This window comes from Panthera pardus, unplaced genomic scaffold (assembly GCF_024362965.1).
Source record: "Panthera pardus isolate Hobbes unplaced genomic scaffold, ASM2436296v1 HiC_scaffold_1, whole genome shotgun sequence".
Lineage (NCBI taxonomy): Eukaryota > Metazoa > Chordata > Mammalia > Carnivora > Felidae > Panthera > Panthera pardus.
The window spans coordinates 12,487,419-12,514,023 of record NW_026526654.1 but is presented as its reverse complement, the minus strand read 5'-3'; the positions used below and the strand labels follow the sequence as shown (position 1 = coordinate 12,514,023).

The following is a 26,605-nucleotide window of genomic DNA, read 5'->3' as shown; positions in this document are numbered from 1 at the left end:
TATTAGCTTACTTTAGGTGAAGGAAAACCATTAGGCTGAATTCTCAGATTATTTTATAACAAGAGGATAAGATTAACATTGGTATAAAATTCAAACTGCTTAGTAATGTTTCCTTTTCGCTAGCTTGCTTTATTGTAAGACTACAGTACGCCTAATACATTTGCAAAATATGTGTTAGTCGAATGTTTATGTTATCGGTAAGGCGGCTGCAACAGTATGCTATTTAGGAGTAAAGTTTAGGGACAGTCAAAAGTTATATGCAGATTTTCAACTGCACGGGGGGTGGGGGGTGAGGGGGTGTGGTAGTCCTACCTGCCTGCATTGTTCAACTGTGCTATTTTTTAAAAGCCTGGGGTTGTTCTTTGCAAACAGTAACTAGGAAGGAAAACAGCTTAAAAGGAATCCATAATTTTTAAAAGCAAATCCTGCCTAACTCCATTCTCAACAAGGCAACTTATATGCATAGATATAAGAGTTCATCTTTGACTTAACTTGGAAGTAACATGTTATCAGTTTTCTTTTTTCACTATCTTGTTTACATCTTTATTCTAGAATAGCCCTTGGCACACAGTAGGCACTGAATACGTACTCAGTGAACAATTTGATTCTTATCGATAAATCAAAATGAGCACAATTTGGCCAGGTTCAAATTTTACCCTTGGGATTTGTTGAATTGGGACTGTCAGTGTATTTTTCACAGAAGCCCCTTGATTCTGTTTTGCTGTTCCATGATATTTGACAGAAATCAGGTCTTCCGTGAACGCCATCCTGAGAATATGTCACTGGATATAGAAGAACGGGATTGCAGATTTCACAACTTATGGACACATTTGTCCATTCAACACATAGTAATTCAGTATATTCCATGATCTGGCTCCCCCAGAGGGCCACAGAGACCAGTGGGGGAGATAAGTGGACAAACAGATTATGAGATAGAGTAACAGCAAAAACAGCAGATGGTGTGGAGCGCAAAGCAAAGGGGCTGACCCTTGCTGGAGAGTGGGGAGGGGTCGGGAAGGACATTAAGTGACATTATGCATGTGGGGTGCAGTCCAATGGGTAAGATGGGTTAATGGCAAAGGTTACAGACTCCTCCCACTGAAAAAAATGTTATAACAAGGTCACAATATATCACGGCTCAGGGGAGGCCCCGTTTGTTTTTGTTTTTTGTTTTTCCTTTTTCCAATTTGTAGCTGGTTGTAAATTGATGCTACATTCACTCATGTATGCAGCTAGTCTGGACATCTTTTATGTCCAAGGTCCCAAACTAAGCATTAAGTTTCCTCTGACACTAGGCAAAATCACACTGGAAGGATTGGAATACACACACACAGAGGCAAATATTTTCTTGATGAACAAGCTTCTCGTTCATTTTTTCTCATAGATTAAATATGTAGGTCCCTGGCTTTCAGTGAGAATAGAGCCAAATAACTTGTGTCCTGAGCAAAATGGCAACTTCAAAGCCACTGACATGCCTTAGCAAACCTTCAAAGGGCAAGTATTCTAAGAACATTCTTATCTCCTAACGGAACCTAAAAATGACATAAGTCCCTAGATTACTGCACAGTAGCTCAGATAAGAGTCAAGTTTGAGAATGCAGGGTTTAACACTTAAGCTACTGTTAGGACACCAGGACTTGCCCTAGAGGTGTCCTTTGACCGTGAAATATTACTCCCTGACCGCATCTTGATGGAGTCACAGGTGTTTTCTCCATAAATCTTATGACTAAACAATTGTTAAGAAAATTCTTTTTTTAAACAAAATTCTTAACAGAAATTCACTTTTCATAACCCTTACATCCATATTTGCAAACGAACTATTAGCAAGCATTTGTGTGAACACGCGCGCACACACACACACACACACAGCCATAAAATCAAATGAGACTTTAATATTCCAACTGTGGATTTCTAATTTTAGTTTATGAAGACCAAAGCTTTCCAGGTCTCACCCCCAAAGAATCGAATTCAGTAGTTATGGGGTGGGGCGGGCAAATGCATTGTCTGCATTCTCAGTAAAGCACCCCAGGTCGTCTGGTGCTGCCGAAGCCCAGCCCACACTCCACGGAAGCCGGCCGGTCACTCATGGTTAATTTCCAGTTGTGTAGCAAGTAAGAAGACGATGACCATAGAATCTGGCCCTTACTCAGTGTCTATTAGGTGCTGGGCATTATTCTAAGCATCTTCAATCTTTACAGCTACCCAGTGGAGTGGTGCCATCACTGTGACCCTTTTGTGGTTGAGAACATTGAGTCGGGGAGCGGTGGTAATATAACCTGTCCCTTGTCACACATCCATGCTCTGGACCCAGGCAGTGGGGCCTTGGAGGCCAGCCTTTCTATTGCCTCCAAATAAGCCATGCTACTTCTATTTATAACAGTTTAATACAAAAACAAAATGAAACAAAAAAAACCCAACATTCTATCTGCATCAAAAGCAAACCTTGAGGGAATGTATCAGTTACCTGTTGTTGTTTAACAGCTCATCCAAAACATAGGGATTTAGATACAATGCAGTCATTTAATGCTAGTACTTGGATTGTGGGTGTTCACTGGGCTCCTCTGGGTGGTTCTCAGTCAAGGTCCCTTGTGAAGCTACAGGCCATGGCTGGTGGCTGGAATCACCCGAAAGCCAGTCACTTGCACTCCGCCGTGCCTCCGCCGTGTTAAGGACTAGGACTCCTTGGGCATCTCTGTCTTGAGATGGTCTCTCCACATGGTGTGTGCAGCATGACGGCTTCGGGGTACCTGGATGTCATATGTAGAGAATCAGTGTGGCAAAGGCTCATAGGCTCCAGGAAGAGAGCGCCAGGCAGCCCCAGTGGCCGTGCATCTCGTGTTCACCAGCTTCCACCTGTCAGGCGGTCCCAAGGGTGCATCTGGGTTGAAGAAGGAGAAACAGACTCCGAGTCTTAATAGGACTAGAAACACTATTGTGGCCAATTTGGGGGAAACTCAGTTCCATCCCACCCACTGGACAAAACAATTCACACCCTTCCCGCATCTGAAATACACTCACTCCTCCTCCAAACTCCCCAAAGCCTCATCCCCTCACCCCTACCAGGGCCAGACCCAAAGTCCCCACCTCATCCATCTCTGCCAGACCCTGGTGTCCCGGGCTCAGGGACAGCTGCTTAGCCAGGCAGCTCTTCCAGGATGCCCCCTTCTATCTGAAGACAGGTTCTCTATTCCTTACGGGGAATACCTGGAGGGATGGGTTTGGATGCCCTTGACCGGAGCGGGGAGTTTGGGAGGCACGAGGCACTTCTGTACGACACCTGGGCATGTGATGTGCCTATAGAATTTAGTCCTATGCCTGGAAATGATTTTTTGTGACTCTTAGGTCCATGTTCTGCAGTCTTGGCTCACCTTCGATTTATAATTCCTGATCCACAAGAGGCATCTTATTTGGGGCTCTCAGCCTGCTTTCTGCTCATAAAATTTTGAGGCACCAGAACTTTCCATTTTGTAACGCCTCTGCTCCTTTCAGTGCATGCTGATACAATTCCCTTAAAAGCTTTGTGAGTTTCTTGTGAGTCGGTTTCTAATCCACTCCACTAGTGAAAAGCCACAGCCACTAACTTTTTTGAGACAATCTCTTCTCTACTCTGGGCTCTCTCCAGGAGTTCTGCGGGGCAAAGCTCTCAATGTTCTTACAAGTCCTGTGGTCTTGCTGCTTTGGAAGGGTGCGTGAGGCCCTAATTTAAATCTTTCTGAGGTCTTAACAAAGGGTCGCAAAGCCATGATCTTGGCCCCATGTTTGTTTTTCCTGGAAACGGCCCAGATTTCATCTCTGCTTGGAAGTTACTTCTTCACTTGGGAATTATTTGCCATCTGGACAGCCTGGCAGTGAAGAGCCATGTTATTTTCAAGCCCAGAAAGCCCTGGCTCCTTTATAGTTACTAGTTCTTTCTTTAGCTTATGTCTTTACTCTCACATTTTACTAGAGGAAGCTAGAATAATCCAGAAGGCAGTTTTCGCACTCTGCCTGCAACCCTCCTTCACTAGATCACCCACCTCCCAGAGCATGGTTTCTATTTTCCACACCACCACAGGTGACAGTGCTGCTGACCCTTCCGTGGTGGCATAAAAAGGGCTGTGCTTCCTCCAGGTTCTAGAATCTTCTCCCTCCCCTTGAAGCCTCACTAAGAGCACTCCTAAGGATCACCACGCTTCTGCTAACATGCTCTTCAAGGATCCTCCAATTTTCCAAAGCCACTGGCACACTTTTCAAGTAATTTCATAGTAGCACCCTCCAGGTACCGATATCTACATTAGCTTTCTATTGCCATATAACAAACCTCTCCAAAATCCAGTGGCTTAAAATAACAAGCATGATGTTGTTCTCTCTCAGCAGCTGGCTGGGCTCAGCAAAGCCACCTCCTGGTTCTGCCACAGCTGTGGTGAGATGGTGGCTGGTGTGGAATCATCAGAAGACTCAGTTCACTAGATATTTCTGGTGTCTAGGCTGGGGAAACCCAGACAGCTGAGGGCCACAGCGGATGGGGTCCCCCGGTATTTCTTTCATCTCTGTGGCCTCTCCACACATGTGCTTCACAGCAGGGCTGCTCCAGGGTAGACAGATGTCATGCATAAAGATCAGGGCCCCCAAGATGTGTCCCAAGGGTGCAAGAGCCAGACAGAAGCTGTACTGCCCATGATCCAGCCTCAGAAGGCAGGTGGCTTCCCCTTTGTCATAGTTTATTCATCAGGGGCAGGCAGTCACAGAGGGCCTCCTGGCTTCCAGGTTCTGGAAGAGCATGTGGGGTTGAAAATACCACTGAAGCCAGTTTTGGCAAATACAATCTGCCACAAATCCTTTAAATTATTCAAATCTTCGGAACAATTCTGTAATACTAATGTTAAAAATGTGTTTGGTTCATTAGCTTTCTAGAAGCTTATGAGCTGCTGTGTTTTAGCACATTGAAAGCCTTTGGAATAATGCTCATGAATTACGGAGTTATGCATGTTTGGTATTTTCTGCTGTTAAAAGTTGGCTGCTTTGGGGAACCCTGTATAATACTGGCTTACAAAGATGTCCAGTGGGTTGGAAAATTAATTTTGTTCTTTTCCTTTCTCATTTGGATTCCCCCCCCCAATTTGGTCCATGATTACAGTGTGCCAGAGCACGAGCTGGCCACTTTACATACAATATCTCTCCTTTTTATTCCTCTGAGATAGTTACTGACATCATCATTTTGTGTGTGACTCTACTGGAGCTTAGAGAGACTTGCCCATGACCTCCTTCAAGTTCACAGCTGGCACCTTGCCATCCCCCCCCCACACACATACACATGTACACACACATGCACATGCACACACACACACACACACACACACACACAGTTCTCTGACCACTTATTGTGACCTGTTGTTCCTGGTCCTGGCATGTAGCACATTCCAACGTGTGAGCATATTTACTTGTCTGTTTTTACTCTGTATTGTCTGCACCTCCCACCAGGGCAGAAGAAGGTAGGGAACATTTTGTCTGTGTTCACAAATGTGTCTCAGTCAGTGCAGGACAAAACGAATGACTGCAGGAAGGAGAGAACACACCGGGACCTAAATCCACTGTCCATACGTGCATGTGACAGAAAACCTGGCTGCTTTGAACAGCTCAGGAACTCAGCAGAATTAGCTGTGCTTCTATGAAGGATTCCTTCAGAGGAATAAAAGACCACATTAATCAAATAGTTCCAGATTTTTGAGAACTTTTGCTATTTCAGCAACACTTTCTGCGGTTTTTTTAAAATTAACATCTCGGTTTCCAGAGCCATTATAGTGAACAAGAACACGATTACAATGTATAGCAAAAATACGTTTTAAGAAGTTTTTTTTGGAAGTTTTTCATTTCTTTTAGGTTCATTTACTTTTTCTGAGAGAGAGAGAGCGGGCGCACACACACATGCACGCATAAGGGGGGGAGGGGCAGAGAGGAGGGACAGAATCCCAAACAGGCTCCACGCCGTTAGTACAGAGGCAGATGTGAGCCTGGAACTCACAAACTGTGAGAACTCACAAATCTGAAGCAAGATCCAGACGGGTGCTGAACTGACTGAGCCACCCAGGCACCCCTGGAATTTTTAAAAATTAGCCTTTAATAAATGTTGGGGTCATATTTAAATAGTTTTTCTTCTTCTTTCATTGTTTTTCTAAATATCTCCTGTTTCAACAAGAAGTTTCCGCCTCAGGGGGCGGGGCGCCTGGGTGGCTCAGTTGGTTGGGCTTAGGACTTGGGCTCAGGTCATGATCTTGCAGTTCGTGGGTTTGAGCCCCGTGTAGGGCTCTGTGCTGACAGCTCAGAGCCCGGAACCTGCTTTGGATTCTGTGTCTCCCTCTCTCTCTCTGCCCCTCGCCTGCTCATGCTGTCTCCCCTTGCCCCTCAAAAATAAATGTTAAAAAAATTTGAAATACTTTAAAAAAATAAGAAGTTTCCATCTTAGACGTTGTTTTTGTTTTTGTGTTTTTACCTTCTGTTTTTTTTTTTTTTTTTAAGTGATCTCTAAGCCCAGCGTGGGGCCCAAACCCTGACCCCTGAGATCAAGCTGCCCAGGCTCTTCTTGAGCCAGCCCAGCACCCCCTTCCACTTAGAAGTTCCTAGTGACATGTTGTATCTTGATTCCCGTTAAATATGTGCTTCTGTTAAGGATTCAAATATACTGGTTAATTGTAAAACTCACCCTTGGCATCTTTTTTAGAAAGTCCTTTCTAAGAAAGTGATCTCCCCAGGACATGTTGGTGTTTTGTCGCCCGTATACCATTCACAAGGAGCCGAGGCCTTTCCTACAGGAAGCATCCATATGCCACTAACTAGCCAAGGTCCCTGCCCGCCCTGGGGAGGGTCGGTTCAGTCCACACTTACTTCACAGCTGTATCAGGCCCCAGGAGTGCAGGCAGAGTATGTTCCAGAAAGCAGATCTGAAAGGCCCTCCCCAGGGCTTCGCCCTTCCCCTGTGCAGGTGGCTGACCATCCCGGGCCACCTCGCTGCCCACCTGACGCCTTCCTCAACCGGTACACTTGGCCTCCAGCTGCAGCGTCTGGATAGGTCTTCTCGCTGGGAGTCCGGGGCTCTGGAGGGCAGAGGGAGGCAGGCGGGGTGCTCGCTGTTGGACCCCGGGGGTAAGGAGGGGGCCTGGCTGACACCTGCGTCCCTCCCCTGTGCCCCCTCCAGCTCTGACCCGGCCCAGGCCGCACAGCGACGACTACAGCACCATGAAGAAGATTCCTCCCCGCAAGCCCAAGCGCAGCCCCAACACCAAGCTCAGCGGCTCCTCCGAGGAGATCGCGGGCGCGCGGCGCAGAGGCGGCCCGAGGTGCGCGCTCGGGGTCCCCGCGCCCCCCGCGCCCCCCGCGCGCGCCCCGCCGGAGCCCGAGTCCGAGCCCGAGCCCGTGTACATCGAGATGCTGGGCCGCGCCGGCAGCCCTGAGCAGGCCGAGGCCGTGTACGAGGAGATGAAGTACTTCGCGCCCCCCGAGGCGTCCGCGTCGCCCCCAGCTCTGCCCAGTGACAGTCGGAACCCCGTCCCCGGGGAGGAGGGCGACAGGGGCTGCCCGGCCGCCGGGTCCTGCAGAGACGCGTGCGACATCCCGGCCCCTTTCCCCAACCTGCTCCCTCACCGCCCCCCGCTCCTGGTGTTCCCCCCGACCCCCGTCACCTGCTCCCCGGCGTCCGACGAGTCGCCCTTGACGCCGCTGGAGGTGAAGAAGCTGCCGGTGCTGGAGACCAACCTCAAGTACCCCGTGCAGGCTGAAGGCTCCAGCCCGCTCTCCCCGCAGCACGCCAGGAACCCCAAGAGCGACGGGGATGGGCTCGCGTCCCCCGGCCCGCCCGCGCCCGGCGGCTCGCCCCCCACGCCGCCGCCTCACCCCGCGCCCCCGACCCCCCGGCCGCCCACGCACTTCGCCTTCCCCCCGGAGCCCGTGGGTGCCGCGGCCCGAGCGACAGCCGGCCCCGATGCGCCCAGGGCGCACCAGCCGCCCCACTCTGCGCCCGCGGGGGGCGCGTGCAGCTCTCTCCCCAAGGCCCCCTACTCCCCCGGGAGGGCCGCCAGACCCGAGCACCGCAAGGCCAGCGCCAGCCCGTCCTCCCCGGTGCCCTACAGCCCCCCGAACTGCAGAGCCCTCAGCAGCCCCCTGGACGAGCTGACCAGCCTCTTCAACTCCGGAAGGAGCTTGCTACGCAAGTCGGCGGCCGGGAGGAGAATCAGGGACCCCGAAGGTAGGCGGAGAGGAGAATTGGGGACCCCGGAGGTAGGCGGGGAGGAGAATCGGGGACCCCGGAGGTAGGCGGAGAGGCACCCGCAGGGAGGAGAATCGGGGACCCCGAAAGCAGGCAAAAGAGGAAACCCGCGCGGGGGTGCATAGCACACGGGTGTGCATCTCCGCCTCGGGGCCCGTGTGCCTGCACACGCACACATCCTTGTCTGATGCTTAAACACGGCTTCGGGGGACCGAGTGGCCATTCCGAGCAGATGCCCACTTAAAAACATCTTGTGCAACCAATGTGGTCAAGGGGGTAAGAATATTTCCATTCTGCACATAAAGCCTCGTGATATGAAAATACATAGTGCCAAAACTGGGCCCAGCAAAGTCTAGTGACTTCAACGTGTTAGAGCAAGACTGAGCTTGAGCTGGTGCTCTTTTCTTTAATAATATGCTTCGTGATAACCCAGAAGTGGTGTTTTGTAGCATCACATTGCCGATTCCTGCTGCATTCACAGCTCACCATGAGTGCCCGAGTGTCCTGGGCGGAGGTGACTCCACGTGACCACCTGTCCCTTCACAACCTTAGACTGCATACTGCTCACCTTTGTATTGCTTCGGATGAATGATTTTTCTTGGGTTCGGGTACCACCCCAGGGACATCTTAACGCAGTTCTGTTAACACCTGTATCTTCTCATTGAGTAACTCAGCCTAGAGGGGGGTTTGCACTGACCATCCACTCAGGCGGGCACAACACCTGACCTGAGCCCAAGTCGAAAGTTGGATGTTTAAAGGACTGAGCCACCCAGGCCCCCCCGGGCACAGATTCTCATAATAATCACAACTAATGTATTCATCTTCCAAAAGACATTCTAAGGCTTTTATACAAAACCAAAATATTTCCCAATGTGTTGTATCTTAAGGAAGAAATACATTCATATCTTCTGTCTAAGGAAGTTGTAACAGGTCCCTTTTGTCATAATGCCATTGATACCCACTCCTCCAGGTAAATGGCAAACCATTAACATCCTAGCTTTATAGACTGAGATGGGAAACTTCAAGGTGAAGAGGTTAAATGCCTTCTTCAGGTCAAGTGGAAGGAGTGGGAATAAAATGTGGACATTTTATGGACACGCGAACCTGCTGTGTCTCCAAAAGAAAATATATAAACATGTTAGCTTTCATCATTTGATTAGGAAAATTACTTTTTTGTTCAGGAAAATTACAAAAACTCTAAAATATTTAGAAAGCAGTCTGAGTAAGTGACAAGTAGATCAAGGTAGGAATACTTAGCAAATGACTCAATAACTTACTCCCTCTTCATTTTTCAAAAAAAAATATGCGAATTGTTTTGCTAACATTTTAAAGATAGGCCCATTAAAAAATGAAATTATCCTTGTAGGTAGAGGGATGTTTGAATTTCACGAGTCATATATTGTATTCAAAGGAACAAAATGGAATCTAAGAGCAAAGCATTAAAGGAAAAAATTAATATTTGCTTTTAGAAGTAAAAGTTAATTAAAACCGCATACAGCTCATTTTACTGGAGTTAGGAATTGGGTGAATTCTTCTTGACTTTATTGACGAAAGTGAAGTGAATGGATTTCTAGACACACTTGGTCTTCTGGAAATCTCTGAGCTGAGGACTCAGCATAGTGAGAGGTATAGTGAGGCCTCCGGCGTGGTGTGTGAATTTGCTAATTACATTTCCCTGCGGTGGCATGAACCAGTATTTGAGAACACGTATCAAAACCTCAAGTATGGGGCGCCTGGGTGGCTCAGTCGGTTAAGTGTCCGACGTCAGCTCAAGTCATGATCTCACGGCTTGTGGGTTTGAGCCCCACGTCAGCCTCTGTGCCGACAGCTCGAAGTCTGGAGCCTGCTCTGGATTCTGTGGTCTCCCTCTCTCTGTCTCTCTCTCTCTCTCAAAAATAAAAGCATTTAAAAAAATTCAAAAACCTTCAAGTACAACACTGTTAGTGCAAGCCTAAAATTAGGAAATATCTATTTTTCTACTGTGTGCTTTTACAAAACACTCTTAATTTGAAAAAAAAATAGCTTGAGCCATTTACTACTTTCTCATAAACACATGAATTGGCAGCTTCTGTGCAAACACCATAGTTTTCATAACCGAAAACTTAGCAATATGAGACCAGGTCATCCCCCCACACCAGATTCCAGGAGTTCCACCTACACGGTTGAGAACTGGGTAGTTCTCGATGGTCTGTGATGTGGGAAATAGCTTGGCACGTTTGCATGGCATGTCCTCATGGGATCTTACAGGTTATTCTTGCAGAATAAAAGAGACGAAAGATAAGATGCAGAAGAGAAAAGTTTTTCGTGCTGGCACTAATCACTAGAGCTGCTACGTGATGATTAAGGTTTACACAATTTGATCCTGAAGTCAGTAATCCATTTTCTTCTGAATGAATTGAATGGCTGTTATTAATGATTTACTATAGTCTTGGGACTTCTTCCCTTTAAGGTTTTAAATCTTTTCCTTTACCCTCTTTATATTTAAAGATATCCGTATTTTCACCTGAAATGGCTTTCTTACCAAATAATCCAGTGGGTGGCTAATTCGCCCTCCAGGCACCTGAATTAATTACCCTCATCTCTTGCGGTTGTGGTCTGGGGAAATTGTTCCGCCGATTTTGCAGAAGCGTTGGAAATATTCCCCTCGCTTCTGTGGAAAGTGACCTTGAGGAGATTACATTAGTAATCATTAGTACCCCGCTCTGGGCATCTCCAGTTAAAATATCAAGTACAATGAGTCTTGTGTAGTAACGAAGTCCTACCGTGTATAATTCTGCTCCGTCACTGCTCCGCAGACTTAGATGTAGGATTTCACAAACATGATCTTCCTCAAAACAGTTCACGTTCTGTTGACTAGTGGGCGTGCGATCTGAGATGTGCAAAGTCACTCAGATGCTAAGAGAGCAGGATGCACATCCAGACGGAAGGGTGGGGGTGGCGATGAGCCCGTAGCCCGAGAGGAATGATATTAGCAGTGAGTGGTTGTAGTGCTTGCCCTGTAGTTACCGTTTTAATAACCCAGTTAATTTTCCGGAGATGAAGAGATGTCTGCTGCTATTATCCCCATTGCACAGATGGGAAACTTAAGGCACAGAGAGGAACCCCCTTGCCCTGCGCCCATCCATCTGGGAGACAGACATCGACATGCCTTGAGCACACAACGATTCTGCCCCCCCCCCAACCCCCCATCATCCGCCAGGGCAATTCTCTTACCTACCTCTTGTCTTTAAGACAAGGTTTTGAAAGTTCACATTTGCTTACCTGAGGCGCAGCAGGTGGGAGCCATATGGTTGGGGTAGAGAAAGGGGTTACGTAAATTTAAAAATGCCAAACATGCACTTTACGGCTATTGGGGTGTATATACAATTTTGGAATACCATATGTGGGCCACTTGGCCCTTGACGTTGAGAAAAACTGGATTTTAATTATCTGTGCCTTTCTATACGCAATTATCCCATTTGGTCCCAAAATGTTTTCATCTGATGTCATAATATGACTAATATTATTATGCCAATTATTTCTAGTTGCTCAGTTTCAAAAATTATGAGACCAAATTCAAATGAAGGGAGAGAGTCATCGGCTGGTGTAGGCCACTAGGGTGCTCCATTGCGCCAAATGGTGTCCAGCGTCTAGTTGGGTTTATTTTAGAACGTGAAATAAAGTCAGCACGCTGTTCTCTCCACCCATTGAAAAGACCAGGATGATAGGAGTTGGGCAAAAATGTAGCATATCTGGAGAAGAAAGGAGGAGAGCCAGGCTGAATAAGGAAGGGTCCGATCTGCAGAATGTTCTTACAAAAATTGTTTTATTACTTTTGATATAGTGCATCCATAGTTTATAAGATATAAATAGGTAGTCAAAAATGATGTAAAGAACAACAAAAACTGTACATCTCTTTGCATATAGTCGGTGTTTATTAAATACCTATTTGGTGAAAAGCCTCCCTGAAAAAAAGCAGCCCTCGAGGCAGTTTTACTTAAAAAGAATCACCTAAGCCAAATGGAAATTCTTGTTCATCTCAAATACTTTATTTTCCTGCAGGAACATTCTGAGTAAAGAGTATTTTGAGTTTTCCGATCAGAGTGTTAGCTGAATTTTCACCGTTTAATATATTATCCCATTGGGCCATTTGTTTGAAAAGGAGTTCTTTTTAAAGTTGGCCGTATGGAAGGCATCAAGCATATGCAAAAGCAGAGGGAACAGATTAATGGAATCTCTCCACGGCCAGTCTCGCTTCGTCTCTAATCCCGCCCGGGGCCCCTCCACCCCTACTGGATGATTTTGAAGTGCATTCCAATGTCAAATCAATTTATCAATAAATATTTATAAATATTTTATTATTGAAGTCCTTTAGAAAAACTAAAAGATTTATTCTAGAAAGTGCTTTAGAAAAAAAAGAAAGATGTATTCTTAAATCACTTTAATTAGTACGGACCACTTCGTCCACTTCAGCCTTCACAGACATGATCCACTGCTCCTAAGAGTAAGAGAAACCTGCTTCCGGAAAGCATGGCATCAGTTTTCATGACAGAGACAGAACAATTCTCTGGGGTTAGATTTCCACCGAAAATACACTACTGGCCTGTGAGATCTTCCCCAGGAGCTTCGAGGGAAACCCCTGAGATGGGCAGCTGGCTCAGGGAGCCCCTTCTACTACCACACACACACACACACACACACACATGTGGATCTCTAAATATTATACCCAGACTAAGGGTGAAAGACCAACGTTCCAAAAGACAAGCTACAGGTGCTTCTGAAATCAATATTTTATGAGGTTTCGATGCTTCTATGCCACGTTAGGGACAGCTACTCAGTCATTGTTTAGTAACAAGAAGAATGTTTTGAAATCACAGAAATGTGCACTTCCTGGCAGAGATCTGTGACTTGCTCGAGGACGGTGTCTGTGAGCTGCCATTTGGGGACACTTTCTTCATTTCATCTCTGACGCATTCTGGTGAGATCACAGCACAAGAAATGGGTGCGCCTTATGCACGTCTCTGCCTCCCGTGACGGGATGCAGGGCTTGGCCTCCTCTAGGCTTCCTGCCTCTACGCAGACACTTCTAGCACAGTCCAGTGCAGGGCCATTCGCCTTCCTCCCTCCCTGCACGCTTTCTCTCTGTGGTGACTTCCTGGGGGCAGGGGAGTGGCCTGAGGCATCCTGACAGCCATGAAGGGCGTGGACAGACAGGCACATAGTTTACTGATGCGTTGCTGTCTGCCTTCCTGCATCACGTAAGAGCCTCCTTCCCGTGAAACAAGGCATTCCTCCGTGTTCTGGAACCATCTGGAGTTAACACTAAATGTCCCTGATTTTCCAAATGAGTAAGTCCTTTGGAAAGATGAGCTTAGCATCCCCAAGAAGCGAGTGGATATTAGGCGAGGAAGAGCCATCTAGGTTTCTCCCAGTGCCGGGGAGCCAAGCTTTGACATAAGAAGAAGATCCCTCTCTGGGAGAAAAGGATGTTTTTCACCAAGTTCTTGGCCCTTCTGCAGGAACAGGTGGCCTCTGTGTTTGGGACATGTTTGTAGTGTTTCTAATTTCCCGGATAATACTTGGTTCACCTCCGCTTAAAAATGAGCTTTCAGTGTTAATAAATTGGTCAGCAGCCAACTCACCTGTGTGACGAGCACAGAGCAGTTTGTCCTCTGTATCAATTGTACACTTTTTAAAAAGCCTGATGTGTGTTGTGAATGGCTGTGACATTCTTCGCACCATTTAGAGCACCTTCTCTTTATAAATGCCCGAGAATTCACACAGGGAAATTGTGCAACCGGGGGCCCGTAAGGGACTTGCATTAACTTGTAGAGCTAATTCCCTAACCCATTTACTTAATGCAAGTACAGGGCTTGCTACGGGGAGTCAAGAAATGGAGAAATCCGGCCCCTGCCCTCTCACCAACTGTCGGAGGCAGGCAGGCCCATCCAATTCAGTGAGTCAAAGTCTAGGAGAAGAGAGAGGCTTTAGCCTGAAGGTCATAAACCATGGGTGGGTCATTAACTGAGCTCCCAGTGGCCCGTGAGCCCCAGGGTTGTGCTCGTACCTTGTTGGTGGAGAGAGGTCCTGGACCTCCTCAGATTCTCACGACACGTCGCACGGTGTGCTTGGTGAGTGGCTGCCGGAGAGGGTGCGAGAGCCTCACCCCAGGGCTGCCCTGCGAACAGGGAGAGTGGTACCCAGCCCGGAGAGGATGGGGCCATCCAGGTGCACAAGTGGGGGAGTAGGCATGGCAGCCAGGGGGCCCGCTGTGTGCGGAGACACGTGAGCCTGGGGTACATGGTCCCATCAGAGCGTAGTCGTGAAGGGCAAAGAATGTACAGAGATGGAACAGCAAGCACTAGTCGCCTTGCCTGGGATGAAGGCAGGATGAGCTTTCCACCTGGAAGTTGTGTGACAAGGTCCTGAACGGTCTCCATCATCTCTCTTGGTCACGTGGCAGTTCAGCAGGAACGCTTAGGACCTTCCCCACAAGAGTGCAAAGAGCCAGGGGAGGGAAAGGAACCAGACGGATAATAGCAGTTCTAGGTATGGGCATGTGACCTCGTATAACTGGAAATACTCAGAAATGCTGTGGAACATCTGTTAATGGTATTCTGCTAATAATATTAATAGCCAATGTTTGTGGACGGTTCTTTCCTGTTGCCCCGAGCACGCACAGTCTCTTCTGTCCCCAGATCCTCAGCCCTGTGTGAGGCCAGTGAAGCAGGTGTCAGCATTCCCCTCTGCTAATGAGCAATCCGAGACCTGGAGGGATTAAGTGATTCTCCCATAATCACAGGAACTAACGGGCCCCAGAGTCAGGAATCAAACAAGGCTCCTTTCTCCAAAACCAGGGAGAGATTTCTATTTCTGTTCTGTGAGGCCATTGTCAGCCTCGAAAACCAATTGAGATTTTGAAAAGATGTGGAGTCCCCGTCCGAGAGGATAATTACTTTCGAAAGTTACACAGGAACTCATGACCAGGAAAAGAGACGGGAATACTTTTCCTTTCCGGTGATTTTTTTTCAGCTGCCCCCATGATTGGGATAGGAGAAAGACACCCAGAAAAGCCTCCATCACTCACCTCTTGGTGCCGTTCTAGACAAAAGAAATGAAAACAAGCAGCAGCAATTCAGTAGTTTCTGAATTATGGCAACCTAGAAACAGGTGAAGGTAATGGCCGGAAGTTAGAAATAGGTCTGGACAAAAATCTAGCGTCAGGCTTCCATTCAGGGCTCCTCAGTAAGGATTTGTTGGGGAAATATTAAGCTCACAGATCTCACAGCCATGGTATGCTCACTAGACCGTGGTGTTTCGTTATCCTTTGAAACCCGGTAGCAAAACCAAGAAGAGAGGTGTGGCAATTAAATATGTAGATCAACCCAATCAAGAAGTTACCTTTGAGTAGTGGGAATCATGGGAAATTACATGAACATATTGGCTGTGGGTCTGTAGCCACCAGTCTTCCCAGAGACATGTATCTTGCATGAACAGCTCGTCACTTCTGCAATGAGCCAAAGGCAGCTGAGCAGCCATCACCACTGGGATGTTCTGTGATGCACTGTCAGCGGGAGAAGAATCTATTGTACCTGGAATTCTGAAGAAAAAAAAAAAAAGAGGTCGTCTTTTCAGAAGTGGATTATCTTTCATAACCAGTAAATATTTTTCATGCTATCAACCCGTTAAAGCAAGCAGCTATTGTGAATTGTGGGTCTCTCTACTGGATTGTGAATTAAACTCCCACTGGGGGCTCCAAAGAGAAGCCCAGGGCTTTATCTTCGGAGGCTCTCAGCAGCTCTCCTTAAGCAAGTTAATAAAGACCTTCCTGACAATCTGCATCTCATTATTGCCACATAATACAACATCCTGGGGTTTTCTTCCTTCTGTGAAGAAATGCTTAAAAGCAACACGGTGCATGGAATGTTTTCCTAAAGACGGGCTGGATCGGTGCCATGGTATCTCTCTCCTTAAGAGTGTTGGCAGAGGAAAACCTATTTCTTAATTGCCTACCAGCGTTCAGGTCCTTTATGCCGACTTGAATCATTTTTATGATTAATCCTCAGATTAGCCTAGAAAATCTCACACTACCTGAAAGCCGGCTCTATCCAATATCACTTTATCCAGCGCTCGGTTCCATGGATCCACAACAGTCACCTGGCATCCGCTGTGTGCGAAGCTTCACGGGGTGCTTTCTGCTCTGGCTTTACTTCCATCTTTTTTCTGGTTTCTCCTTGAAATCTGTAACGTTCGTACCCGTCCTCTGTACATTTGCAATCACTGGCCTATTGCAGTCACACATGGTAATTGTAATAAGACAGTAAACAACAATCTCGTTTCTTTTGGTCCGCACTCAGGTGACTGGGTCCTCAAGGATGCAGGGCCCAGACAATGGCAGGCATGGGCTGGATCTGACATTACACAGCTTTACAGTAAAACCCGCCCTGTACCATGATGCCTGAGAATTGGTGCATTCCCCGGAATTGCTGAGAAACCTACAAAACAGCTTCCTCACACCCAAAAGTCTAGCTCATCACCAAACCTAATTTTGCCAAGGAAAGTTTCCTTTTAAAGAATCAGAGAACTGACGTATACACAGTGGGTACGTGAGAGAATTTCCCAGGCAAATGTGCATGTTTTGGATTTTGGTCTTACTATTCTTTGATGTGGAAAGATGGACAATCCAGGAAGAAGTAAGTCTGAGAGAGAAGATGGAGACAAAGCATCGGGGGAAAACTAGGATCCCCAAAAAGGCATTTCCACGCTACCAGAAAGTGAAGCTGAGCTCCCAGCTTTTAAATTACCTTCTGACGTCACGCCAGATCCATTCACTGGAGCTACGTTTACTTGATCTTGTTCTCAGGTGAGATCACTGGTTGGATGGAGGCAGGCTGGTTTTCGCAGCAGAATGGAGGGGACGCAGCAATGTGCAAACAACTGCTGTGATATGGGGGAGCCCCCTCCCACGTCCTTTCTTAGGTACTCAGCCAGCGCCCAGCCCCAAGACACTGTGCAGCAAAAGAGTATTTTTTAATGTATTTTATTTTCATGAGAATTGCATTGACTCTGTTTCGTCTCCTGGTATTTCTGTACCTTTACATATATCCGGTGATGGAGTCCTTCTCAGATTTTTTAATGGATAAATTGCTTTCAAAATAACGACTGCAATCCTTAAGGAAAAAAATATTCTACGATGCTCCATTTCCCAGACGTTGGCTCGCCTTCCGGTGTTACCATGCTGTTCGAGCGCCTTCTGGCCACCCCTCGTGTCCACATAAACCTTAGCCCAACTAGAGGCTGATTGAATCACTTATGTGTCATACAAGACAGTAAAACTCTAATTGTTAACATGAATTTCACTGGTGCAGTTGTGATGTGCAGGGGTCTCCGTTCGGTTACCGATCCTTGAAATCGTGCCTAATTTACAGAGACTAAAGAGCAGCACAACGCAAGAGGCTCTGGGCTTATGTATGGTGATGAGGGATCATAAAAATGTCTTTTTAATCTGATGATCGTTAGAAAACCCAGTGATGTGGTCCAGCTGCTAGTCAGAGAGCATTTTCATTGCTGTGAGGATTGAATCCATCCTAGGAACCCTTTGTAACGATTTTAGGAGAAATGTCCTTTTTTTTTTTTTTTTTTTTTAATTCAGGTAACAAAATAATTCTATGACATGGCCCCAAAACACGCAGTTCTTTTCAGGCCCCCCCCCCCAAAAAAAAAAATAGACACTAACACCGGGCAAAATGATTAAACTGGCAATGATATTTTGTATTGCCATTTGCCCCAAGTTTTGTTCATTTATTTAAAAAATGCATTGAGGATCTGTTTTGTGTCAGGCATTGTGCTAAGTTGTATGGATTGTTCAGGTCAAATGTGGGGACTGTTCAGAAGCAGCAGACAGCAGGGAAACATGAAAAATCCAATGGATCCAGGCGGTGGGAAACGGTTTGCGTGAAAACACCATTTGGGTGTCACAGAACGCCGCTTCCCCTCCATGCGTGTGCAATGCAGCATTTTTATTCAGTTCATTCCATTCTTCTTCATCTTTAGGTGCTTACCACGACCCATTAAGTTGATTCCCCAACCTGTAAATATGTCTTTTGGAGCCCTGGTCTAGAAAGTGGGGTTTATACGGAGGGACAGGAGTGGGGGGGGGGGGAGGTGTTAGACCAAACATGAGGAGAGGTAGCTCCAGGACAGGTGGACCCCAGCCCTCATGCTAGGGGCCAGTGTGTGCTCTGTCGCACACTATGGTCATAGGGTTTTATACAAGGGCATGGTGACATGGTCAAGTTAAGTTTGGGGGTACCTACACGAGGCCGTGTGGGTTGGATAGATGTCTCTCTCTCTCTGATTTCTCTACATTCATGTAAATGTAAACATATAACTTTAGCAAGGATTCATGAGAAATGCTTAGTTGTGGGGCATGCGGAAAGGGGATCCCACCTGCCAACCGGCCATTGGGTGGTTTCTTCCTGCTCTCCTGGAAGAAAGGAGAACCCATTTGAGACACAGGGGCAGCCTTGCCCTACAGGGTCCCAGTGTCCTCCCGCTGAGTAACTGACATCTACACTCTGACATGTCATTGCGGCTGCTCAAGGGAAATCCAAGCACAGGAGCACATGATTTTAGAGGCCTAAGGAATTAGCAATGCCAACCAGCCAATGTGGGCAGGTGGGGCTGTTCCTCAAGAGATGAGCACGGTGCCACGTTGCTGTTGTTGAAACATCGAAGTATCTCCCTACCAGTTGGAAGTGACTGTCGTTCAGGGCCTGTGGGGTCCCCAAGCCCAGCACCCGCCCCATCCCGCCTTGGGTGTCCTGGCCCCAGGCCTGTCCAGTTTCTTCTCGGTTAGATGTTGACACAACGGGCTTGAGGTAAATGGTTTGTGCTTATTCGGTTGGTGTTGGCCCGTGCCCTTTGGGTTTAAATAGTTGAGGTGGGCAAATTTTGTGATTACTCCTGAACAAGGAGTTTGAAAAGACTCAGCATACATCACTGCGATTTTTTTTTTAACTCTTGCTGATTTTACTGGTTCTCTCTCACCTGCCGCAGTCACACGGTTGAAATTAATGTCCGCAAGTAGAGAGCTCTCCTGTCCGGAATGATAGGCATATGGATCAGTAAACCTCTAGTCATGCTTAAGTCTATGTGATGGAGATCGGGGCTGGCTGGAGGGCTCGGAACATCAGGGTAGGACTGGAATGTGAGCCAATGTCCCTGAAATGGAGGAACATAGATTATATTATTCTTAAGGACCAAAGCTGTTATCCTTTTTTTTATGTATATGAACTTCTTTTTAATGCTTATTTATTTATTTTGAGAGAGAGATAGAGAGCAAGTGGGGAACGGGCAGAGAAAGAGAGAGACAGAGAATCCCAAGAAGACTCCGTGCTTTCAGCACAGAGCCCGACGCAGGGCTCCATCCCACAAACCGTGAGATCATGACCTGAGCCCAGATCAAGAGTTGGACGCTTAACCTACTGAGCCACCCGGGTGCCCCCAAAGTAGTTATTCTTAAAGCAGATTATCTATTAAAGATCCAAGAAGGGCTCTATTACTAGCTACATATAAAAGCGAGCAAATACCAGGAGACAACATAGACTCCATACAGTTCTCACAAAAATTAAATAAATGCCCTCCGAGGTTCTATCAGATCCAGGGATGGGCATTGACGTAGGAAAGGATGCGTGTGCTGGTAGAAGGGCATGGGACTCCTCTGTGTACCATCACACGATGCCCCACGGGTGTCCCAAATACCACATGTTCCTGATAAAAGAGCAGAATATTATCCTCCTCGCCTTGGAAAGTGAGGGGGACCCATTTCCCTAAACCAAAGCGCCCCCCCTGCCAGGGCCCACAGAGCTGCATTCCATGACTCCTGGATTTACATTACCACCTGGCACTTGGGAAATGTAAAAATAACAGCAATATAAATAACCGCATGACCTATGAAATTACACATGAGGAATGGGTCTCCGGGCCAGGCCAGCGTGTTGTTTAGATGTTGCATATTCAGCTAATTATAGGAGAGGCGAGCTACCCAAGCACACGGAAAGGGAAGGGATTGGCGTGATTTGTTTCCCATTATGGCAGGGACAGAATGGATAGATGGGCACAAAAGGATCCAGCTAGTTAAATTTAAAGGAAAATTGGCACGACATAATTTTCTGTGCATTTCTGGGTTCTAAAAGCCCTATTTATACCCACAGGCATTTTTTAGCTTTACTATTCTTCCCCGGCTCAGCACATATGTTGTTGAAGATACCACTCTATTTCCTGACTCAGTTGGTGTTTTCTAGTGCAACCCCCTCCTTGCACTTAGCAGGGGAGAGGGTGGCAGGAGTTCGGAGCGGGGGACGAGGAAGCATTGCCGTTCCAACCTACTTAGCCTGGAGGGTCAGTGTCTGTGGCACTTGCTGGCACAGAAGAATGCTTAAAACATAAGTTCAAGGGGGGATTTTGATCTACTCAAGAACAGCGATTTCATAAGGGTTGTTAAAGAGTAGGAAGGTGCACTGGGGGCCGGAGTTAGCCTTTTAAGATCAGTAGCGTCGGGAAATTATGTTTTCTCAACCCACGCAGCCTTTGCAACTGCTACAGTGCTCTATTTTTTGTTTTCTGTTTTCCTAAGCAATCAAGTTCCTATGGAAATACAACTGGATTGTGGGACGCAGGTGCGTCCCAAGGGTAATCGCATGGGAGTCCGGTTTTCCGTCTCCAGTGCCCTGATACTGTTAGACCCTGCAGCCCTCCCTTGGCACCTTTCTGCAAATATGAGCAAAGGGGCGATAAAGTCAGATTCACATGGCTTAGGGTCCGTTACACCTGTGCTGTACAAAAGCTATAGAGACTGAGCGTGCACCCCTCAGTGTGAGCAGACACACCCCCTGTAGGGAAGACCCCAGTCTGCATACATCTCACGTCTCGTTACGCAAGCCTGCACATGAGGTCTGTCTGCTTATTTGAGGTTAGGATCAGACACTGTCTGTGGGAATCCTTACACTTGACATTTGTCTTTCTCTGAGGCAATAAGCCATATGTTTGGGTTGTGCTATCGTGTATTTTTTTTTTTTTTTAGAGTTTAATTCACTTCCTAGAAACTTGTTATAGCAGAACGCAGGGCAATTTGGGAGTGCTAAACCCTTATTTGTATTTCTTCCTCTAAGATTTTAGAAAAATCAGAGGCGTAAAAGACATTGTTCCTTGTAATACAAACTAGATGCCGACTTGGGCTAAGTGATCCCATCCAAATTTAATTACACACCATCTATGTGTATCTGTAAGCACAGTCCAGCCGTAACTCCTAAATTTTAGGAACGAGAACTCGAGAAGTAGCAGGACTATGCCAGCCACGTCTCTCGCCGTTTGTACCTTTCCTTAATGCCAAAGAGGAAAAAGCAAGCACATTCCCTTTGCGCATAGCCTTTCTAGAAGAGGAATTTTCCTATAGAGTTGCGGAATGAATCCCAGCCAGCATGAGTAATGAGTTGAAAATGTATTTTCACATTTTTTCTGCCTTGCATAGCACTCTCGGTATTAAATCAGTCAAACGGCTATAGTTTGTTTTTCTCTCCTGCGTTACTGAAACCTGGATCCTGTCTCCTATGTTTCCAAAATACACTCTAAAATTATCTCGAGTTCAGGTAACTAAGAACGAAATGACGTGCTTAGCATTCATCTTAAAGAAACACACCGTGGCTCATTCCTTACTTGTTCTGTACGACCTTTCAGTGGCATGGGTGCCCTCAGCCCCCCTTTGTCCCTCCGCCCTGTCTCCCAGCCCACACCTGCCTGCTTGTGTCCACCGTCACTGGGCCTCACCTTCTGCTGCCCATCGGCGGGGGGTGGCATCGCTCTCCTGCAAGAGACCCTCCCTGCTGAGGGATGCTGGAGTCTCTCCCACACACGGTCTTCTCAGTCCTAATAAATGCTCTGCTTCAAATCATTGCCACTCTGTTTAGGCCTTGGGCATGTGGCTGTCCCTTGAAGGTCGACGTGCACAGCCCCAGACTTGTCCTGTGTCCACTCACCTCGGCTGGTGCTGACTTACTGAGGTCCCTCAGCTCCAAGGGACCTGTAACTCGGACCTCCCTGCCCAACCGGTCCTTCTGACCCTGCCCAAGCCTAAATGCTCTGTGCTCTTCTCTGAACTTTCCTCCAGCCTCATCCAGCTGGACACATTTTTGCTAGATTAATAACATTTAAAAATTACAGTCTTGGGGCACCTGGATGGCTCAGTCCATTGACGGTCCGACTCTCAATTTCGGCTCCAGTCATGATCCCAGGGTCATGGGATCAAGCCTGGTGTTGGGCTCTGTGCTGAGCTTGGAGACAGCTTAAGATTCTCTCTTCCTCCCTCTGCCCCCCCCCCCCAATACAGTCTTTATGTTATGCCCTTCCTTACCTAAGAACATGCTAGACCCCACTCTGGTGACGGTGCGTAAGTTGCAAACTTATGCCCACTTCTCTCTGCCCTTCCCCTCTCCTCTCTCTTCTCTCCTCCCTCCCCTCCTTTCCCCTCATCTGTGGGCAGAAAGGCTTTCCAGACAGTCATTTTTTCCAGACATTGAAGATTATACCATGGTGGGGGACAGGTGTGGAAGTGTCTTTAAGAAAAAAAATAAATATGATGGGGCACCTGGTGGCTCAGTTGGTTGAGTGTCTGACTTCAGCTCAGGTCACGATCTCACAGTTGAAGAGTTCGAGCCCCGCTTTGGGCTCTGTGCTGACGGCTCGGAGCCTGGAGCCTGCTTCGGATTCTGTGTCTCCCTCTCTCTCTGCCCCTCCCCTGATCACGCTCTGTCTCTCTCTCTCTCTCTCTCTCTCAAAAATAAATAAGCACTAAAATTTTTTTTTTAAAAGAAAAAGAATAAAAATGACAACAATTTAGGGAGTGAATTGAAGGTTTATTTAAAATGAGGAAATAAAGCAAAGCTGTCTCATGCAAGCGATAACTACATGCATTGACCGACTGACCCTTGGGTTTCTGACTTGGCCTTTGCAAGTGAGTGTGAGTCTGGGACCCTCACGGCCGAGACTCCTGGTCAACCCCCCTCTGCCCCTGTCCAGGCACCAAGATTCCAGAGCCAACATCTGTCACGCTCCTTGCAGTTCTCTGACATTAAAGTTCCTAAAACCATGTAAACTAAGGTCTTAAAAACCTGACCACGCATAAACCTTGCTGATTGGTAGCACAGTAGTGGAAACCTGAATGCTTACTGTGGGTCAGGAACAGATTTCAAAGATCCCAAAGCCCTTTCCTCCACTCAAGTTAACAAGCAGGTGGAAAACAACCAGCTCTGGCCCTTTGAATATGGAGAAAACGTCCCCCTCGCACAACGTGAAATTTTCTTCACCTCGTAATTTTAAATAAGTAGAGATTGGAACTCAAACGTGTAAAAACAGTGGAAGTCTTTTCACAATTCCAGTAATCTCTTATGAACGAGGAGAAACTGTTCCTGACTTTTCTCCCTCATCGTTCACATGAATTCTTCAGCCAGTAACTTCGTCAGTTCTTCCAATTACACAACACGTAGTTTCCTTTTAGAAAACAAAGTCTCTATAGCAATTTTGTCATAGCAATTCGTTTATTCTTTATTCTATTTTTTCTTTCTTTTTTTTAAAAAAAAATTTAACGTTTATTTATTTTGAGAGACAGAGTGCGAGCAGGGGAGGGGCAGAGAGAGAGGGAGGGAGACACAGAATCTGAAGCAGGCTCCAGGCTCCGAGCCGTCAGCACAGAGCCCAACGCGGGGCTCGAACCCACGAACCGTGAGATCACGACCTGAGCCAAAGTCAGACACTTACCCGTCTGAGCCACCCAGGCGTCCCATCTATTTTTTCTTTCTTTCAGCAAATATTTTATCGAGCACCTACTCTGTGCCCGTACTTGCACTCCACAAGGGGCAGGCGGAAAACAAATGAAGGGAGTGGAATGTGCCTGCCGTGAGAAGGACCACCCAGGGCACTAAAGCCGGGAGTAAGGAAAGAAACTGACCTGAGGCGGAGAGAGGTGCTATCTTCTAGAAGGTGGTCCAGAAAACCTGTCCGCTCGGGGCAGATTTGAGCAGAGCCTAAGCTACACACAGAGCTCCGTCCATGCTCTCTCCGGACAGGGGGATGCATTAGCGGAGGGGCCCCAGGCCTAAGTGGCAAAGACGTAGTTGGAAATGAGGTCCAGGATGAGCCGGGAATCAGGTGGTGGATGGTCTCAGCCACAGGAAGCCTTTGGATCTCAATCTAAATGAAATAAGAAATGAGTGGAGAGACTCGACTGGGCAAATGGCACCGTCTGACCTAGGCTTCTCAGCCTCAGCCCCACGGACATCCTGGGCAGGACCATTCCTCACCGCGGGGGTGGGCTGGCTGGCTGTGCATTGCTGGGGGCGTTGCAGCATCGCTGACCTCTACCTACTAGATACCAGCAGCCACCCCCTCCTCCAGTGTGAGGACTAGAAACGTCTCCAGACACTGCCACGTGTCTCCTGGTGGGCAATATCACCTTCTCTTGAAACCCAGTGTTCAAAGGATCACACCCACCCAGTGTGATATTTTCATTACATAAAAACGAACACAGCAAAACTGAATTTTTGTTTTCTGAGATTTGCTAGAACTCTCCCCCTAGATTAAGATTCAACTCAACTGTGTCCACGTTGCATGCTTGTGTTTAACAATCGTATCCCAGTGGAAAGGCCAAGGCTTTATCTTTGAGTCAGATCCCAGGGTGATTCATTTCTCCCGTACCTGTAACAACAGCACCAGGCAGGGGTCACAGAGCAGTCCTGTTTACAGGCTGGGAGAAAACAGCACAGGTATTCAAATTAACTCGTGTGGTGAAGCAGCCAACCAGAGGTGCCACTGAATTGCATAAACCACTGATTACACAACACGCGCAGATACAAAAGTGATTCAGACATACCTCGAATCGTTATACAGGATTTTACAGCACACACTCCTGTATTTGTTTGCTTAGATTTCCTGAGAGTCTCAGATATTTTCTTTTGCTGTGACTGTGACCGCCTTTTCCTCACCCTCGAAACCCCAGCGGCCACCGCTTGAAGGCGTGAACAGGCTTCGTGGCTTGGTTTGCTCTGGATGATTCCTCTTAGAATTCTCCATAAAGGATGCACTCGTATTTGCACAATTATAAGTAAGGCTTCTCCAGGCTTCATGCCGCTGTCCTCTTGATTTTTCGCTGCTGGAGTTCCTTCACTGCCTAAGTGCAGGGTCCAGGCACACTCTCCATGAGGAATGTTGTAATCACTCGTGTACCGAACTGCCCCTTTACAGCAAAATCAAAGTGTTGAGCGTTTCTGCGTTTGACCCTCACTGTAGTTGAATCAGGCATTAACAAGTTGGGGCACAGACGCCTTTGCGTGTTTGGATTTAACTTGGAGCAAAGGCGTTTATGAGCAGAGGCTGACACAGAATTTAGTAAGCCAAGAACCATCCCCGCAATTAATATTAATGAATATTGGATAACGCCAAAGTGGAGACGTCTATATCGATGTTGCAACTCTTTCAGTGGCTGGAATATAATGCTTACCCTACGGTTCCCAGTTCATTACCACCGAGGCACGGTGATCCAATAAAGCCACAGGAAAACAGCTGCCTTATCCTTTCGATCAGCAAATGAAATGATGGAAGACTTTGCATAGAAGGGCCAAGCAGAGGAGTGAATGTGGGCGGATGGCGGAGCTGGCCCGCCCCGGTCTGAACCCGGCTGCAACACCTACTAATTGAGAAAGGTTTGCGTGTGGGTAACCTCCCCAAACCTCAGTGAGCTCATCTTGAAAACGGGCGTGGAAGAGACAGCTGCTCAGAATCAGAAAAACCAGATGTCACCTCTAGCAGAGCGGTGGCCCAGCATAAACCCCCAGGCCACGTTAATTCTTGTCAGAGCAAAGTGAATGATCACCATCAGATTGGCCGTGAGCGCTTGCCTTTTACATGAAGAAGAACTTAAATCCTCTTTCCAGTCCAAAGCCATCCTTGGGTAGACATATGCTTTTAAGGTAAAACTATAAAGAAAATTTTAGTAGGTCGTGTAAGGATCCCAGCCTCACGTGTAGGACAAATTTAAAATCAGTCCTTGGCTACAGTTTAACCTGATTGGAAATATTTTTAAAACACTCATAGCAAAATGGGAGGTGTTGACTACAAATACGTGGGTTGTTTACGAGCTGGGAATCAGTTATGAGGGAAACTAGCATTGAGCGTTGGTACCAAGAGTGTAAGCAGTATCTTGGAGGGTTGAGTTTTGTCCCGCCAGATGGAAGGGGACTGTCCCGAGTTACCCAGTGAGGGGCTTTCTGGCTCACACCCTTCGTAAGCTCCTTCCTGCAGTGGCCTCCCAGGCCCCGGGCCATATGCATGTCCCCGG

At 47.3% G+C, this 26,605-nt stretch overlaps 1 protein-coding gene and 1 long non-coding RNA gene across 4 annotated transcripts in view; one reads left to right on the top strand and one right to left on the bottom strand.

The window, feature by feature from the left end:
- MYO16 (myosin XVI) overlaps positions 1–26,605 on the top strand; it is a 609,969-nt gene that overhangs the window by 536,802 nt on the left and 46,562 nt on the right. For all 3 annotated transcript variants that reach the window (XM_053889237.1, XM_053889213.1, XM_053889198.1), the window contains exon 32: positions 7,171–8,217. In XM_053889237.1, the coding sequence (XP_053745212.1) occupies positions 7,171–8,217 (1,047 nt within the window). The remainder of the gene's footprint in view (positions 1–7,170; positions 8,218–26,605) is intronic.
- Positions 19,304–25,001, bottom strand: LOC109264076 (uncharacterized). The gene is made up of 3 exons (XR_002078570.2): positions 24,866–25,001; positions 24,221–24,462; positions 19,304–19,440 (listed from the first exon to the last, which is right to left on the bottom strand). It is a non-coding gene; the product is annotated as an uncharacterized LOC109264076 (long non-coding RNA).